General features: G+C 38.7%; 1 protein-coding gene across 1 annotated transcript; it reads left to right on the top strand.

Annotated features, from left to right (window-relative positions):
• Positions 1 to 9,340: 9,340 nt before the first annotated feature.
• Positions 9,341 to 15,650, top strand: LOC147517480 (uncharacterized). Its single transcript, XM_086593611.1, has 7 exons — positions 9,341 to 9,866; positions 9,960 to 10,072; positions 10,169 to 10,270; positions 14,215 to 14,296; positions 14,430 to 14,449; positions 14,569 to 14,629; positions 15,429 to 15,650. Exons 1-7 carry the CDS (start codon positions 9,683 to 9,685, stop codon positions 15,554 to 15,556), a joined length of 690 nt encoding a protein of 229 aa, XP_086449737.1. The 5' UTR covers positions 9,341 to 9,682; the 3' UTR covers positions 15,557 to 15,650.
• Positions 15,651 to 18,605: the final 2,955 nt, after the last annotated feature.

Raw genomic sequence — 18,605 nt, 5'->3', positions numbered from 1 at the left:
ATAGGGTGCAAGTGCGCTCCTTATAGGTGCGGTCGCTCTCAGTGTAATTTTGTCGCGGAATTTTTCGACGAAACGGATAACCACAAAGATGAATCAAACAAGGGTGGGTGGGTTTAATGGGACTTAAAATTGACTAATTCTACTATGAAAACAATGCTAAAGTGCAACTAAGATGGCAGCGGCGCCATTTGATAAAACATAAAATTGGTCACTTATTCTAATTTCTCATCTTTGCTTGAGGACAAGCAAAATGCTGTTTGGGGGTGGTTTGATAAGAGCCCAAAACTATAGTTTTAACCCCCATAGTGATCATACTTTTAGACCAATTATGTGAGTAATAATTAAGAGTTAACACTGATTACGTGTTTTTATGCATTTCAGGTTTCAAAGTCCATTATGTGCAGAAATGTGCCACTTTAGCGAGATAAAGGAGCAAAGGTCGGTTACTAAGTAGTTCCGTGATTAAAAGCCAAGATTCAAGAAGACAAAGCCTTCCTAAAGCCCGGTCAAGAGCTGAAAAGTCGACACGGGCAGAAACAGCACACAAGTCAACAGAACTTCCGAAAGCCGTATCTTTGGACTCAAACCTCGGAATGGGCCTACCTTATGTCAAAACGACCTGCTCGGAAAGAGCTTTCCAATGATTCAAGCCTTGACCCAATCAGAGGAGCAGAAGTAGACGAAAAGTCTGTTGAAGCCAACTACAGCTGAAGAGGCCTTTTTGGACTGAAAGAATTGGGTTTTGGGCCTGATTCTTTGGCCCAAAACATGGCTCCAAGCCCATGCACGATTTTTGGATCTGAAAGTATAAAAACCAAAGCTTAGCTCTTTGTTAATGGTAGCTAGTTAGACCTAAAACAATATAGATAATTCTAGATCTAGTTTCCAGTATTTTAATTAAGTTTTAGTTCTATTTTCAATTCTTGTTTTAGATTAAGTCTTTGAATCATTGTTCTTGATTGATTAGATAAATAAAATAGTTATTTTGTCAATTTCAATTTTTGTCATCTCAATTTATAGATCTAGTTTTAATTCTTGTTGATTATCATTTCGTAGTTTAAGTAGATTGAAACATTGTTAGTTAATTTAGTTAAGTTAGAATTTTAATATGATGTGTAGTTATAATTCAATGGGAAATGATGGGTTGATGACTCAAGGCTAAAACCTCCATTAGAGGGGTTGATGAAGCCTTGACGAAAACTTAGTGGTATAGTGTAGAAGCATTGTAGAATCTATTCAAATCTAGAAGGTCGTGATTCGCCATGAGAATGGGTGGACGACCTCACATGCTAGTTAGTATTCGGTAGAAATGCCATGAACACTAGGGATTAGAACTCGAATTCTTGCCGTAAGAAGGTAAGAATCGAGATACAAGAATCTATACTAGGTTATTAAGTTGGATTCGAGGTGGATTCAATTCCCCTCTAATCCTTTATCTAGATTCAAAAACAATTATATTTCCATAGCATTCGTAGTTAAATTCAACATAATATATTCCATATAGGTATCGTAGTATAACACCCTTCGTAAAGCTCTCATTAGACTTAAGACCGACTAATTAGAATGGAAAACATTCCATGCTAGAGCACTAGGAGTGGAACGAATTTGTTACTCCACTCTATTTCGATAGAATTGAGAGTAGAAACTTTGATAAACAATCTAGCATCGTAAGATAGTTTGTAGTTTTACTTTCGTATAGAGTTTCATCGCTTTATTTCGTAGGTAAAACTAATCAATTTTATGTTTTTTCAAATGATCAAAGTTTCTGAGAATCAAAGTTTCTGGATGGGCCACTTTACTGAGAATCATTGCAGAATCACGTGATCCAGTCCTGCAATTGAGGACCTATCTCGTCTTATCCATGGGAGTGTCATCAAAACTACATGACTTGGTATGCGAGGAATTCTCATGTAGTTTTGGTGAACCCTGAGTGTCTTCTTATTCATCCTTCCCTGGAGACACTGCTTAACTGTTCACCGATTGTAAGTATTGTGATTTTTAATTGAGTTTCTCTAACTGTGATTTTTTGCATTCGATTGGTAACTTATCTTGATTTCCCTTTTTTCGATAGGACGACATCATCGATGAAACCAGTCGTTTGCTAGAGAGAGGTCTGCAATTGGCTTAGGATAATATGCCAGAGGAAGCAAGGTCCTCCTTCGAACGGGCGTACAACTTGACTAGGTGCAAATACATTTATGGGCATTATAGTTCATGATTTATTTCAGTTTAGGGTTTGTAACTTTGTAATTTGTAACTTTGGAACGAATGGATGGATTATTTGATTTGGAACGAATGGATGAATATGATGTTTGAATGATATTTGATTAAGTGGAATTTGATGTTTGATTAAGTATGAATATGATGTTTGAATGATGTTTGATTAAGTGGAATCTTGATTTTGAATGATGATTAAGTGGAATTTGATGAATATGAAAGTGTTGTAAAAACGAAATGAACTTTCAAAATTTTTTTGTCCAAACGACCCAGCCACATCGTTTGGTATAAAGGCCAAATGACCTCGTCAGATCGTTTGCCCTTTATACCAAACGACTTTGGCAGATCGTTTGCCTTAAAGCCCAAATGACCCAGCCACATCGTTCGGTATAAAGGCCAAACGACTTTGGCAGATCGTTTGCCTTAAAGCCCAAACAACCCAGCCACATCGTTTGGTATAAAAACCAAATGACTTGACCATGTCGTTTCGGTCATTATTTCAAATCACTCGATTGTCGTCCGAATCAACTTAGTCGATCACTCGATTGCCATCCGAATCAACTTAGTCGATCACTCGATTTCCAAATCACTCGATTGCCGTCCGAATCAACTTAGTCGATCGCTCGATTTCCAAATCACTCGATTGCCGTCCGAATCAACTTAGTCGATCACTCGATTTCCAAATCAAATCAAATAAAAGTCTTAACATTATTTCCAAATAACATAAAAATAAAATCAAATTACACTTGTTCCAAATTATATCAAAATATCAAATTACATCAAAAGATCACTTAGTCGATCGCTCGATTTCCAAATCACTCGATTGCTGTCCGAATCAACTTAGTCGATCACTCGATTTCCAAATCAAATGAAATAAAAGCCCTAACATTATTTCCAAATAACATAAAAATAAAATCAAATTACACTTGTTCCAAATTACATCAAAATATCACTTAGTCGATCGCTTAATTTTCAAATCACTCGATTGCCGTCCAAATCAACTTAGTCAATCACTCGATTTCCAAATCAAATAAAATAAAATCAAATAAAAACCCTAATATTATTTCCAAATAACATAAAAATCAAATCAAATTACACTTGTTTCAAATTACATCAAAATATCACTTAGTCAATCGCTCGATTTACAAATCACTCAATTGCCGTCCGAATCAACTTAGTCGATCACTCGATTTCCAAATCAAATCAAATAAAAGCCCTAACATTATTTCCAAATAACATAAAAATCAAATCAAATTACACTTGTTCCAAATTACATCAAAATATCATATCGACAACATACAAACAACTTAGTCGATAACATGTATTGTTGAGCCTTCAACAGGCTCGTTTTTCTATATTAAATTAGGAATATTCAATGTCATAAATTGCAATTGCCTTGCTGTCAAGGCCAAATTCCAACTTTCAGCAATATCATATTGAGCTCTAAGCCATTGGCGCATTATTGGAGGAACATGACAATCTTCAACAAGTTTAACATTGACAAAATAATTTCCACCAACATGTGCGCTACCTAACACTTGGGTCACTCTTTCAGGATTTGCTTGGGTTCTCAGCGGCATGATAAGGAAGCACTGACGAGCTCCTAAATGCAGGAGGACAACATTAAATCTTGAAGCAAATAGGTATCCAGCAAAGGGCATGCTCATCCACTTATTTAAGGGTGCGTAACCTTCTTCATGTAGGATTTCCTTCATCATATCGCATAAACAATCTCACTTTGACTGTACAAAGTACAATAAAGGGGGAGGTTGTCAATAAGCTCTTGGTATAAGTCCTTTCTCATCTGCAGCCAATCTTATTGACTTCTTCCTAATGCAATGCAGAAAGCTCTATAACCGTAGTTGCCATCGCCAACAGGGTCATGGACTCTAACAATGTATTTATGCATTTCTTCAGGAATATCCAACCCGTAATCCTTAGGACCCCTCGTCATCTCTCACATTTCGTGGTGTGTCTGTTTTTAGAGAAGGCTTATTTCTTGGTGTGGTTGCTTTTAGTATTTTTGGAGAAGACTTATTACTTGGTATGGTTGTTTTTGGAGAATGCTTATTTGTTGGTGTGTTTTGGGTTGGTATTTTTGGAGAAGACTTCTTTCTTGGTGTGGTGTGGGTGTTTTGGGTGGGCATAGTATTTGGTTGTGACGAGACCCACTCCTCATGGTCACGTTAAGAATGTTCAAAATTAGATGGATCTCACTTTGAAAAGTTCTCATATTCAGTTGGAAGTTTTCTGCTGCAGCTACTTTTCGGCCGACCTTTAGTTTTTGCTTCCTCACAAGGCGGTACTAGCCATGTACTTTCTGGTACGATAATCTCCATAAGCTTCCTAATCATAACCCTTTGCTCTTCTTCATAAAGCATTGCAAACCTATTTATGAACAAGTCCATCGAAGGTGTAACATAGGGACCAACAGCCACTGACACATTGGGAGAAGCAGACAATGTTTTCCAAAATGGGTCGATAGCAGTCAAAGGGATGGACCGTTCTTGCTCTTCAAACTCAATTAATTCATGAGCACATGGCAATCCATGGCTAGTGCGCAAATAACACCAACACCTGATTTCTCCATCTTTAACACGCTTTACGCTGGTATCTATTTCTTCAAATAGCAAGTCCAAACACTTGCATGAGACAAGGCCTCTGAGTTCACGAAACAAAGGAATCCGGTGGTGGTGCTGAGTTACAATCATACTTCTCTCGAAGGTAGCTCTAATCTAGGACATCTGGATCTCTAGAATCGGGTGGATTAAGCTAAACATACTCAAAAAATCGTGACAGTTTGCATTTCCTAGTACATGCTTCACCTGAGCATGAGACCCTTCAACTTTATTGGTCGTTGTACTCCCAAAGTGAATGTGTTGGTCAGTCCAACAACATACGAATCGATCCCTGTGAGGAAACCAAGTCTCTCACAAATGACTAACAAAATTGGAGTACTCAACCCTGTAATATTTTTCCAAAGCATCCCATTTACGCTGGAAAATAACCTCTGTCTTCGATTTGACTACAGTGTTCCACGAGAATTGGGCCTTCTCTACAAGTTCTATAGTTGGAAAAATATCGTAACATTTTGAAAGGACGCACGTAGCGATATGCCATTTACATAGATGTTTGTGTGCATTAAGGAAAACTTTGTCAGCGGCACTCATCAGGGCTAAGTCCCTGTCAGACACGATCACGGATGGGCTTTTGTCACCAAGCAAGCCACTAAAATAATGCAGGGCCCACTCATAGTCGACTGTTGTTTCAGACTGAAGCAACACCTGACACACGGTGAAAGACTTCCAAGTTGAACTCACCCCAACAAACTGTACGAAAGGCCACCGATACCTGTTAGTTTTGTAGGTAACGTCTAACATGAAAACTGTTGGAAAAGTCCGATCCAACTTAACACTTTCTGGATGGGCCCATAACAACCCCGTTATCTCCTCGGTATTCTCATCCTGTCTCAATTCCTCAAAATAATATTCTTTTGCTAACAACTCACGCAATCTCTGCAATTGTGTGAGACCGTTCATATCCAATTTCCTCACCTTTTGCCTTACAGTGTAGACTTGGGATATACTAGATATGTTTTCATGATACCTATTCTTGATGGAATCCAAAATTTGTTTAGGTTTTATTCCACACTTACTCATCTTTGACAAGTACTCGAACTCTGGAACGGTCAGACGAGTAGCAAATGCATGTCATTCAAGGGTCTTCGCCAATACATGGTTGTGAATACCATTTCTAACTTCTATTTTCCAACTATCGACAGTGCCGCATTGGAAAACACCTTGTAACTTAAATGAACATCCCGATTTCTTGGTTCCCGACCTTCTCTTATTAGCCCTCTCTTCGCCTTCCTTCTTGTGTGACCGATACACACCCGAGCACTCGCAAGCCAAATTCAATCTTGCTACTCGGTTTCCCTTGGCATACTCCGATTTTTCAATGACCACAACAACATTAACTTGTCTTCCTCTAGCGGTTGCCCAACCGATTGCCTCACTACGTGTATGAAAGACCTAAACACATAAAAAACAACAACTATTATTAATACACTAATACAATTATATTTAGAATTTTTTTTAAAAAAATGAAATCAATGCCTACTCAATCATTCCTCTTCCGTAGTAAAAATTTCTGTTGTATCACTTAAAATCGATTGACAATCCACATCATTCGAGTTTGCAGAGGATCGGTTCTCGGATAACGGCAAATAATTCTACATATAGAAGAATAAAACAAGAGTCTCAAACAATTTGCATTTAGTTTCAAAGTCACAAAAAAAAAAAAAAAAAAAAAAAAAAAACTTTTAACTAAATTTAGTCCAAACGACCCAGCCATGTAGTTCGATAGTGTCCCCAAACGACCCAACCATGTAGTTCTATATTGTCCCCAAACGACCCAGCCATGTCGTTCTATAGTGTTCCCAAACGACCCAGCCATGTCGTTCTATAGTGTTCCCAAACGATCCAGCCATGTCGTTTGGGCTCGGGTTTTGCATTCATTCAATTAATCAAGTATTTTGTATTCATTTTAATCAAGTGTTACCTCATTATTTAGGTTTGCACTTTGTCGTCGACGATTTCTCGGCATCCATTTGCTCGACTAGTCACATCTTCAAATTCTTCACCTTGACCTTCAACATTTTGTTCCACTTCTACACTTTCAACATATCTTCTATTTTCTCCTTCTCTAATTTGTTGTTGCACCTCAAACATTACCTCAAATGCATTTTCTTCATCTTCATGTTCCATTTAGAGAAACTTAAGTATTCTAATATGTAGAGAAACTTAAGTATTCTATGTAAGAAGTAAGGATTTTGATGAAAAAAGGAGCAAGGAGGAGTAAGGAGTATTCTATATATATTTGAAATTTTGATATATTTTGAATAATTAAGTGAAATATGTTTGTAAACCCTAAACTCTAAACTCTAAATCCTAAACCCCAAACTAGTTTATTATCCACAATTGAATTAAAAAAATGGAAAATAACAAGTTTAGATATAAAACAAATTATTATTTTAGATTTGGATAATTGAGTGAAATATGTTTGAAATTAAATTTTTTTTATGTCGGTATGAAATTTGTAAACCCTAAACCCTGAACCCTAAACCCAAACCCCAAACCCCCAAACTAGTTTATAATTCAAAATTTGAAAAAGAAAATAATAAATAATAAGTTTAGATATAAAACAAAATATTATTTTGAATAATTAAGTAAAATATGTTGGTACGAAATTTATAAACCCTAAACCCTAAACCCCCAACCTAGTTTATGATTCACAATTTTAAAAATAAAATAAAAAATAACAAGTTTAGATATAAAACAAATTATTATTTCAAATAATTAAGTGAAATATGTTGGTACGAAATTTCTAAACCCTAAACCCTGAACCCCAAACTCTAAACCCCAAACTAATTTATGATTCACAATTAAAAAAATATTAATAATAACAAGTTTAGATATAAAACAAATTATTATTTTAGATTTTAGCATGTTTGATTACATGTTTTAACTTGGTTATATAGATACTATGTCATAACAGATAAAGAGTGCAAAGTGCATGTAATTGTGTTGTTTCTAACCCAATTTTTTAAATCGGATTTCAATTTTCCTAATTCAATTGGGATGTGTTAATAATTGATCATTACTAATTCAATTTTGCACATAATTGTTTAAATAAATTGTTATACACTTATGATCGATTAATTATTTGTATTATAAGAAAAGTATTAGTGTTTATGTATAAGAAAAATATAATTGGTGTTTATGTCCAAACGACTTCACCATATCGCCCCATATAAATCCTAAACGACCCAGCCATATCGCTTGCATGTGATACCAAATGATTAGCCAAATCTAAAATGCACACACAAACAATATGGCAAAGTCGTTTGAGTGTATACCAAAGCGACATGGCCATATCGTTTGAGTGTATACTCAAACGACGTGGCCATATTGTTTGAGTGTTACACAAACTAACACTCAAACGATGCGATCATATCGTTTGAGTGTATACCCAAACGATATGGCCAAGTCGTTTGAGTGTATACGCAAACGATATGGCGTACACTCAAATGATATGGTCACGTTGATTGGGTGTTAGTGTGTGTATACTCAAACGATATGGCCAAGTTGTTTGAGTGTATACTAAAACGACGTGGCCATATCATTTTGGTATACACTCAAACGACTTGGCCATATCGTTTGAATGTAACTCAAAACGACGTGGCCATATCGTTTGAGTGTAGAAACGGCCCGGAGGGTTCGTTTTGGCAAGACCAATTGAATTGGTTCCTGGGCCTGGGCTTTGATGGCAAACTTGTAAAATTTCTTTTTTTTGAGGGGTTGGCCAATCCAATTTGATGAGTGCCCGATGGAATCACCCTTGTTTAATCTAAAAGATATGGGTACAAACTGCATGTCCAGTCATGCCCCACTGCACAACAATACACTAGTTACTTGTGGCAAGGTTTTTGATCCTTAAAGACCAAATAACACCATTTAATTATTCTTCCTAGAACCAAAAGGTATGGCTTTTCATTTTTTATATTTTCTCTAACCAAATAAAGTTGTAATGTTATGTTGGCTCCAGTTATCTCTCACTTCTTCGATAACCAAATACAAAAACTATCCAAGAGTGGGAAGATGAGCGAAGAGTTGCCAAGGGTTCCATTTAACAATCGCCATCTTCGAAGAATTTATCGTCATCCATATGGTCAGATCATATAGAACCTTTTCTAGTAGAAAAAAAAAATCTTGTTTTAGTATTATTTGTTTGTTATTTTGTTAATAATATCGATGAGCTAAATTGGAATTGATGGGTAGGTAATAGAGTTATTGTTTCTGGATATTGAAGGGAGTTTGTCATAGCATCCAATCCAATGGTTGAACCATTATTCAACGAGTAATTTTGCCGAATAACCATAGCAGCACCGCTTAGCAGTATAATACTAGTAGAGTCTTGATCTATATTCTCAAATAAAAATTTATGAATTGAATTGATCCATTGGGATTGGGTCCGATACAAGAATGATCCCACCGGCCAAGCCCTAAAACAAAAGGCAAAATCATTCGGTCGACGCTCGTTTTTCCTGCTTCTTCTACTCTCCAAACTCTCATACACCATCTCTCCTTGTGCTCTTCTTTGGATTTCTCAAGTTTATTTTTTCATATTTTTCAGTATCGATCTCGCACATGTAACATCACTAATGACTCAAAAAATAATTTATCGATACCATTAATCATTTTCTTACATTTTTAACTGCTCCGCTCACGCCCCACTGCAATGCAGTATACTTCACGTGTCTTTGTCTTCTATACAGGTTTGAATCTGCTCTCTTTTACACTTGCACATCCATCCTCTATCTATGGCGTAGCCCTCATCAGTATCAGTAGTATATATTATTAATCATAATAATAATAATAAGTTTGGACGCAGCAAGTCTGGCAAAATGATGAAGAACAAGCCTAGAAATTTTCCTCGCTCCGGAGATAAAAAGGGCAACAAGATTGATATGCGAATGAATAAATTGTTCCGCAAAAGAGCTAGAGACTACAACTCATCCGATGATGATGATGATGATGATGATGACGACGAAGGACACCATGAAGACAAGGAACAAGAAGAAGATGATGGTATCCATGCTACTACTCCTCATCATAAAGACTTTGTTGAAGAAGATGAAGAAATGGGAGCTGATGGTTCTGAAGAAGAAGATGAATAAGAAGATGGAGACAATCACGAGGTTCAACCTAGAATTACTCAATTTGCTCAAGGTTCTAGAGCATTCAAGATGGCTTTCATGAAGATCACCAACAAGACCGTTCCTGATGATTTACTTGTAATCAATTTTTTTGTTACAAGTTTCATTTCTTTTTATGGGTTTCATTGGTTTCTCTCCAGTGTTTATGAAAACTTTATTTTTTCGCTCTCCTAGGGACCAGTTTTGTCGGGGCACAAGAAGCTAATTGCTGAGAAGCTTGCCAAAGATGAAGCCGAATGCAAAGTTAAGGGAGAGGCCAAAAAGGAAAAACACTTAGTATTTATCTTCTTCCTTTCCCTTGATTTAAAATTCTTAATTTTCGATCCATGTGAAAGCGTATGTTGGGAGATTTCACTAGAAAGTCACACCTCAATCTAGCTACTTTCTATCCCAAATGATTTCAACTTTGAGTTCACACCAAGAAAATCACCCACCTGAGTCTTTTGGTAGTTATCACAACAAACTCAACATGCAAAGCCACTAATTTATCATCACAATTATAGCAAACAATAAATTTGAAAGTAAATAATGCAAAGAGACACAAAGATTTAAGGTGGTTCGGTAAATGTTACCTACATCCATACAAGAACCGAGTTTCCTTTATAGCAAAGATTGGAGAGTTTACAAGAGATATCAAGAATCAAGAACAAGAGGCCTCACTCAAACCCTAACTCAATAGAGCTCCCACAATACCCAAGAAATGAATCTCTCAAAAGTTGTTTCAAAACCCTATTCTATTTTCTTTATATAGGTACACATAGAAAAAGGTGAGAAAATAGGCTTTGGGCCGAAATATCGCAACTCTGTCAAAATTTCAGTAGGCATGAGCGCAAGGTGCACCCTGACCAAGGCATGGTCGAGCGCAGGTTGCACTCCCTTCTTCGCTGACTTCCAGTAAGTTGAGCGCAGGGTGCGCCTTGGACAAGGCATGCTCGAGCGCAGGGTGCGCCTTGGTCGTGGCCAACCTCCAGTAGCTTCAGCGCATGGCGCGCCTTAGTTTGGATGTAGTAGAGCGCAGGGCACGCTCTCTTCTCCAAATTCAGAAATATACTGAAGGCAACATGGGCGGACACCAGAGCAAATCTTGACGGTTCCACAACTTTCTGCCCAGAACTGCTTGGGCAAGCCTGCTAGTGTACGCATACACCTAGCTCTCTCTGTTAGTATTCTATTCATTCGCTCTGCAACCCCATTCTGCTGAGGTGTCCCTGGCAAAGTCTTTTCCACTTTGATGCCATTGTCAGCACAATACTTCTTAAAACCTGAATCCTCATACTCTCCACCGTTGTCGGATCTCAGCTTCTTTACTTTCAAGCTTGTCTCATTCTTAACCATGACCTTCCAAGTCTTGAACACTTCAAATACTTCTGTCTTGTGTCTCAAGAAATAGACCCACACCTTCCTAGTATGGTCATCAATAAAAGTCACAAAATAGAACTTTCCGCCAAGTGAAGAGACATTAGCTGGCCCCCAGATATCTGTATGAATCAACTCAAGCCTTCTAGCTTTTGGAGTCTGACCCATTCTCTGAAAACTCACCCGCTTCTGCTTTCCAAATACGCAGTTCTCACAGAATTCAATTTCAGTCGACTGTAACTTTGGGAGTTTACCAGAAGAGTGAAGGATTTTCATTCCTTTCTCACTCATGTGACCAAGTCTGCAATGCCAAACATTCGGATCCTCTTTGCCATGTGCCACGGCAATTGACTCACACCCATGTATAGTCATGTAGAGAGTACCATCTTTCTTGCCATTTGCAACAACCATTGAACCCTTCGAGACCTTCCAAGTGTTACCGGTGAAGACTGTAACAAATCCTTCACTTGCCAATTGCCCCACAGAAATCAAATTATTCCTCAAATATGGAACGTGTCTGACTTCCCTCAATAACCATGACAAGCCATTCATCTTGACATGCACGTCACCCTTGCCAACAATGTCACAAGGTTGGTCATCACCAAGAAAGACCGTTCCAAGGTCACCTTCAGCGTAGTTCTTAAAGAACTCTCGATGTGAGGTAGCATGGAAAGATGCACCGGAATCAAGTACCCAAGACTCTTTCTTTTGCTCTAACGAACATATTAAGGCATCATCTACCATCTCAACAACATTAGCTTCTTGATTCTTTTTCTTGTTCTTATTAATGTTGTTGTTGTTTCTTGGTGCCGGGCAATTGGGACTATAGTGGCCAGGCCTACCCCAGTTGTAGCATACAACTTCACTTATGTCTCGAGGTTTATGTTCAACACTTTGCAATCGGGGGGCTTGAGATTTCGATCTCCCCCTCCACTCTTTCTTATCACAACTCCTGTTTGAATTTCTTCCCCTACTTTCAGTGCTCAATGCCGACCCCGAAGTTGACCCCAAAGATGAAGGACAATCCTGTCTCCAGATTTTCTCGGTTAGTATCATGCTAACAACGTGCTCAAACTTCAACTTGGTCATTCCCGCAGAGCCACTAAAAGCTGCCATGGTCGCCTACCAACTTGGAGGCAATTGTCCAAATATCGCCAAAGCTAGCACCTCATCACTAAATGTAATCTCAACCGACTCCAATTGGTCCTTAGTTTGGTTGAATTCATTTAGGTGATCCTTGAAGGAGGTCCCCTCCGACATTCTTAAACTAAATAGCTTTGTGATCAAATAGAATTTGTTCGCGGCCGAGGCTTGTTCATACATCGTAGTAAGTGCCTCCATGAGAGACTTCGCCGTCTTCTCAGTTTTAATATTGAAGGCTACCGACTTCAAAAGACTCAATTGGATTGTGGCCAAGGCCTTTCTATCTTGCAAATCCCATATGCCTTGCGGAATCTCATCAGGCTTCTTACTTATCAATGTTTCCATCAAATCATTTTGATAGAGTACGTCCTCGATTTGCATCTTTCAATAGTTGAAGTTTGTTCCGTCAAACTTCTCTATCTTGTAGCTTTCTTTGTCGGTCGTCATGACTTCCACTGAACCAAAACAACGGTGGAGACTTTCTCAGAGGAATTTCTTCAAACACCTAGCCTTCTCTACTAAAGGTGGAGTCTTTCCTCATACACCTTGTTCCAATGATTCAAACCGTGGCTCTAATATCACTTGTTGGGAGATTTCACTAGAAAGTCACACCTCAATCTAACTACTTTCTATCCTAAATGATTTCAACTTGGAGTTCACACCAAAGAAATCACCGACCCAAGTCTTTCGGTAGTTATCACAACAAACTCAACATGCAAAGCCACTAATTTATCATCACAATCATAGCAAACAATAAATATGGAAGTAAATAATGCAAAGAGACACAAAGATTTAAAGTGGTTCGGTAAATGTTACCTACATCCACATAAGAGCTGAGTTTCCTTTATAGCAAAGATTGGAGAGTTTACAAGAGATATCAAGAATCAAGAACAAGAGGCCTCACTCAAACCCTAGCTCAATAGAGCTCCCACAATACCCAAGAAATGAATCTCTCTAAAGTTGTTTCAAAACCCTATTCTATTTCCTTTATATAGGTACACATAGAAAAAGGTGAGTAAATGGGCTTTGGGCCGAAATATCGCAACTCTGTCAAAATTTCGGTAGGCATGAGCGCAGGGTGCGCCCTGACCGAGGCATGGTCGAGCGCAGGGTGCGCTCCCTTCTTTGCTGACTTCCAGTAAGTTGAGCGCAGGGTGCGCCTTGGTCATGGCCAACCTCCAGTAGCTTCAGCTCATGGCGCGCCTTTAGTTTGGCTGTAGTAGAGCGCGGGGCACGCTCTTTTCTCCAAATTCAGAAATGTACTGAAGGCAACATGGGCGGACACCGGAGCAAAGCTCGACGATTCCACAAACCCAACAGCGTAAAAACCATATGACAAAACAGAGCAAACTTAAGCAGCATTCCTTGAAACTTAAGTTACATTGACACAAACACGTGTGTCCGTATCCAAGTTGGATACGAAGTGTCTGACACGGCGAAATGTCAAAAATCAAGGTATATCACATACACAATGTGTCAGTGTGTCCGACATGAACACGTGGATACGTATCTCGACAGAGATTATTTTTAAAATATGGTGTGTCCATGTAACATAGCTTTGTAGTCTACAATCTCTTGACTGAACTGTCATATGTTTCCGCCTCTAATTGGATGGTGTTCATTGTCATTTACAAATCATAGGTATTCTTAGCGCCCCGCGCCCTCTCTATTTTCATGGTGTTCATTGGCATTTACAAATCATAATTATTTTTATTCACCAGGTGGGGGAGAAAGGCCATGTGAAGGCTGCCAATTTTCTGGATTCCCATGAAAAGTTTCTTCTTGGTGTCGCTACTAAAGGAGGTACTGATCACTTTGGTCCTATGACTAGCTCTAATTTTAAGGAGGTCGTCCTTTCTGACAAGTAAAAGTAACATTTTTTGTCTTCCTTCACTGATTAAGCTCTCTTCTTTCATGTTCATTGTCCGAGTTTCAGTGGTCAAGTTATTCAATGCTGTAAGTTTGTGCTACTTGTATTTCTTGAATTGGAATCACACCATGTCACATGTTGACATTTCCCATTAGAATTTTTTATTTTTAACTCTGTTCTAATTTGTTTTCACCACCTTATTCAGGTCAATAAAACACAAAATGCGCAGAAAGGACTTAATCCTTCAAGGTTTAAAGGTGCCAAAGGTATACCAGAACAGAGTGCATAGTAGTATAGTTTTCTTCATATAATTCTCTATGTCATTGCTTAGTATTGTTTTGGGGTGTCACTTGCGAGTAAGGACTTGTTTATCATGCGAGTGTTAGGCTGCCACTTTAGTTAGGTGAGTGAATGATGCGCAAAAGAGAGAATGAGTTGGGTTTATGAATGAGCAGTTTGGAACTTTTTGAGGTTCTTGTTTTGCTCCAGTTGTCATTTCTCCTGTTCCTTCAACGGAAGTAGGCTGTTGAGATGCCCAAACTGCTCACATCCAGATACATGAGACTGTACACCATTTCTGGTGCCGAAAGCGGCTAGTGGTGGTTTTCTAAGTTTCGCTAAGGTGTATTAGATATAACAGCATAATTTTTCGAAAATGGCATGAAATATACGAGGCTTGAAGTTTGAAGTTAAATATAGCAGCGTGTTAAATTTAAACCTTGTATTGCACCCACCCGTTTTGGTAGAAGTTGGTAGCTCAAATTCTAGGAATTTCAATTCATCATCGGAAACAGAAGTCTTTCTGGTGATTCGAATGTTTAGATAGCACATAGCAGCCATTGAAGTGTACATTGGAAGTGCGGTGACTTTATGATTCTTTCCTTTTGTGATAAATTCTTGGTGCTCAACGAAGATTGATATGGTATATATTCTGACTTTGATTTATATATAGTTCGGATATTCGTGTAACTGGAGAAGAATGATGACCATTGTTTTGGGTGTGCTCTGTTATTGGTTCCAATTGTTATAATCTAATTAGAGTGTGTACACTTTTGATCTTGACAGTACTAGGGAAAAGAAGGAAAGACGCCTTTTTCACCGAGTTACGCAAGAAGCCATCGTTAGCCACTGATGCCCTTTCAAAGGTGGGCTGTTTTCTACTACTACTCTCTATATGTGCTAAGATAATTTGATCCTTGAATTTTCCTCCGTTTCTATACCATCTACGACATAGAAGTATTATGAAAGATAAAATTTAAAATGGAAATTGAAGAAGCATTTGTATAATGTCCGCATCTGTTGGAATTGATTAAATTATACTCAATGGTAAGGATATCTGTGAAGTGGTACAGTCCAGGAATTCGACTGCAAGTGCCTCAGAAATCAACATTATGTTAAAAAGAATTTTATCCTTATTATATGGTGTGAATTCCGCAGTATAATGTTCTACATTCTGTATCAAATATATATGGGTAGGACTATATGTCCATATGTGAATGTAATAAAAAAAAATTGCCTTATGAAAGCCCAGTTGGAAGGGGAAGAAAGCATTATATATGAAGAATACTTACGAATACAGTGCAGTAAGAAATAAATAAGATTGACGTTTGACAAATTTTTTAAATCATAGTGTTAGGAGGACCCCATGACTTTGATTGGTTTCAAACATCAGTTCACTATTCCACTCCTTTTGGAAGAGTACAAGCAACATCAGGTTCACATACTAAAGAAGAAATATTGTGCTCAGAGTGTGTATTCCATAGTTGTTGGCATTATGTGTAGGTTTGTCCTTATTAGTTATATTTATGTATTGTCTGTGGGAGTTAAGCTGTTTGTTTAAGAGAGAGATTTGTATTATGGGATCAAAGGAGGTGTACCATGGAGGACTGATGAGACCCTTCCATTCTAGGAACCTCACACTACTTATGCATCACATTTGTACGTACCTCCACATTCGTATCCTGGCTAACGAATTCATTAGGGACTTAGTCTTTATATTAAGACTAAGTGACCGATCCTCGATTACCTGGACGGCTCACAGTTCCAGTTAATCACTTGGACGGCTCACATGTCCACTTAGCCACCTGGACGGCTCATAGCTCTAGTTAGCCACTTGGACGGCTCACATGTCCACTTAGCCACCTGGACGGCTCACAGCTCTAGTTAGCCACTTGGACGGCTCACGTGTGAAGTAGACATTTGGATGGCCCAGTCAGTCACCTGAGCCGGTCACATGTCCACTTAGCCACTTGGACTACTCACAGCTCTAGCTAGTTAGCCACTTGGACGGCTCACGTGTGAAGTAGACATCTGGACGGCCCAGTCAGTCACCTTAGCCGATCACATGTTCAGTTAACCAATCCTATCTAGTAAGAGTTCCTGTACTCTCAGGACTCTTATTTTCTATTTCTATAAATAGGACTATTCACTTAACAAAGAACTACGTTTTTTAGAGACTTGATTCTGGAAACATATTCTGGATACGTAGGCAGCCATTAAAGGCACAGTCCCATTCTTTATACAACATCTCCCCTTGTAGATTTAATAGTGTGTCTGGGTGAATTCATACCCAAACATAATTGGCGCCGTCTGCGGTTCTTATTAACGTTCTCTCTTCCATGTCTCTCTCTCAATCTTTGTCAATGGCTACTATAACAAGATCTCTAGCGAACAAGTAGGCAAGAGCACAACCATCCGAGGGAAACAATCAACAAAATGCTGAAGTTCGTGTCGATCAAGTTGCATCAAACCAACAGGCTCCACCTTTGTTGCTTCCAGTACCAAGACAGCGCAGATCTAAATTTCCAAGGTCGCAGGCTCCAATATCTTCTCCTCCTAATGATACTAATTCGCTAGATGCAGATGCAAATATGGTTGCAGATCCAAATGATATGGACACAGGTGATGAAGAAATGACTCTGGAGGCTCTGCATAACAAACTTAGAAGGGAAAAGGAGCATAACGCAGACTTGCAGATGCAAATAAATGAAGGGAAGCAAGTACAGATAGACAATAATGATACTGCTTCATCTATTCCATCAAGAATCCCAAGATCTGGAGAAAACCGCAGTGTATTCCACCGCTTGCAAAGCAATAGCGAAAGATTCCGAACCACTGATGCTGTCCTTGAAAATCGACCAAATCAATCCAGGCCAAGAAATATTTCAACCAATTTATTGAGGCGATTGAGGACTCCTGATGTCAATGGTCGTAATAGCAGGCGTGATAGACAACATCACAGGTCACATACCAGTCGTCGTATCTCCCCAAGGGAGTCTGATTCACACCAAACAAGCTACCAGCCATACTACCGAGGTAATACAAACCTCATAAGCCAGAATAGCAGCACATTACGGCGGTCAGATCGGATGATACCACCCAACATTAGAACTCACTTGGGGCAATCGAAATCGGACCTCGTGCAAGATCCGAATCACGACCTAAGACTTGACTTGAACGAAAGGAATTAGTGCGTAAGACAACCGGAAGACCGACATAGAGATAACACTCATCATATAGATTACTTTCCAAAGCACCGACATTTCAAACTTCACATATAGGTCTCGCAAATCAAAGCACCCAAGGTTTCCGGATATGGCAACAACCGGGGAAGCGCGATGTGACACAAGGTCAAAAAGTTCAACCATAAATCGTCCGGCACGCCAAACAAATGAAGGAATAACATATAATTGATGCAGCCAGATTAAAGACATCGTTAAAAAGGCAATGAATAATACTGATCTAAAGGAAAAACATTGGAAAGACTTAGCCGTAAATGAAGACATCGTTGGACGTTTTTCCTGGGGTATACAAAATGCAGAACATCAAGAAGGTTTTAAACAGCCAGAGTTGCCTAAGTACGATGAAGCAGAAGGTGATCCAAACAACCATGTTATGGAGTTCAAAAGCAGGCTAGTTCTTTGGCGTAAGGATGATACTCTCTTGTGCAAACTTTTTCCGGCAATCCTAAAAGGGGAAGCTTTGCGATGGCTATCGAAAATTCCAGCTAGATCTATCAAATCTTTCCAGGAGTTAGCAAATCAGTTCACAGATCGATTTCAACATAATTGGACTCGGCCTAAAGATGTCAATATCTTGCTAAACACAAAACAACAGAAGGATGAAACACTTGCAAAATTCGTTGTCCGATTTCGCCAAATCTAAGCAGGTGTCACAGATGTGCCAGCTATGATGATCATTCACGCATTCAAAGAGGCTCTCCATTTTGATACTAACGGAATA

The sequence above is a fragment of the Coptis chinensis genome, chromosome 2 (genome assembly GCF_015680905.1).
Source record: "Coptis chinensis isolate HL-2020 chromosome 2, ASM1568090v1, whole genome shotgun sequence".
Taxonomy (NCBI): domain Eukaryota; kingdom Viridiplantae; phylum Streptophyta; class Magnoliopsida; order Ranunculales; family Ranunculaceae; genus Coptis; species Coptis chinensis.
Note: the sequence above shows the minus strand (reverse complement) of the source record. Positions and strands in the feature narration are given on the sequence as shown.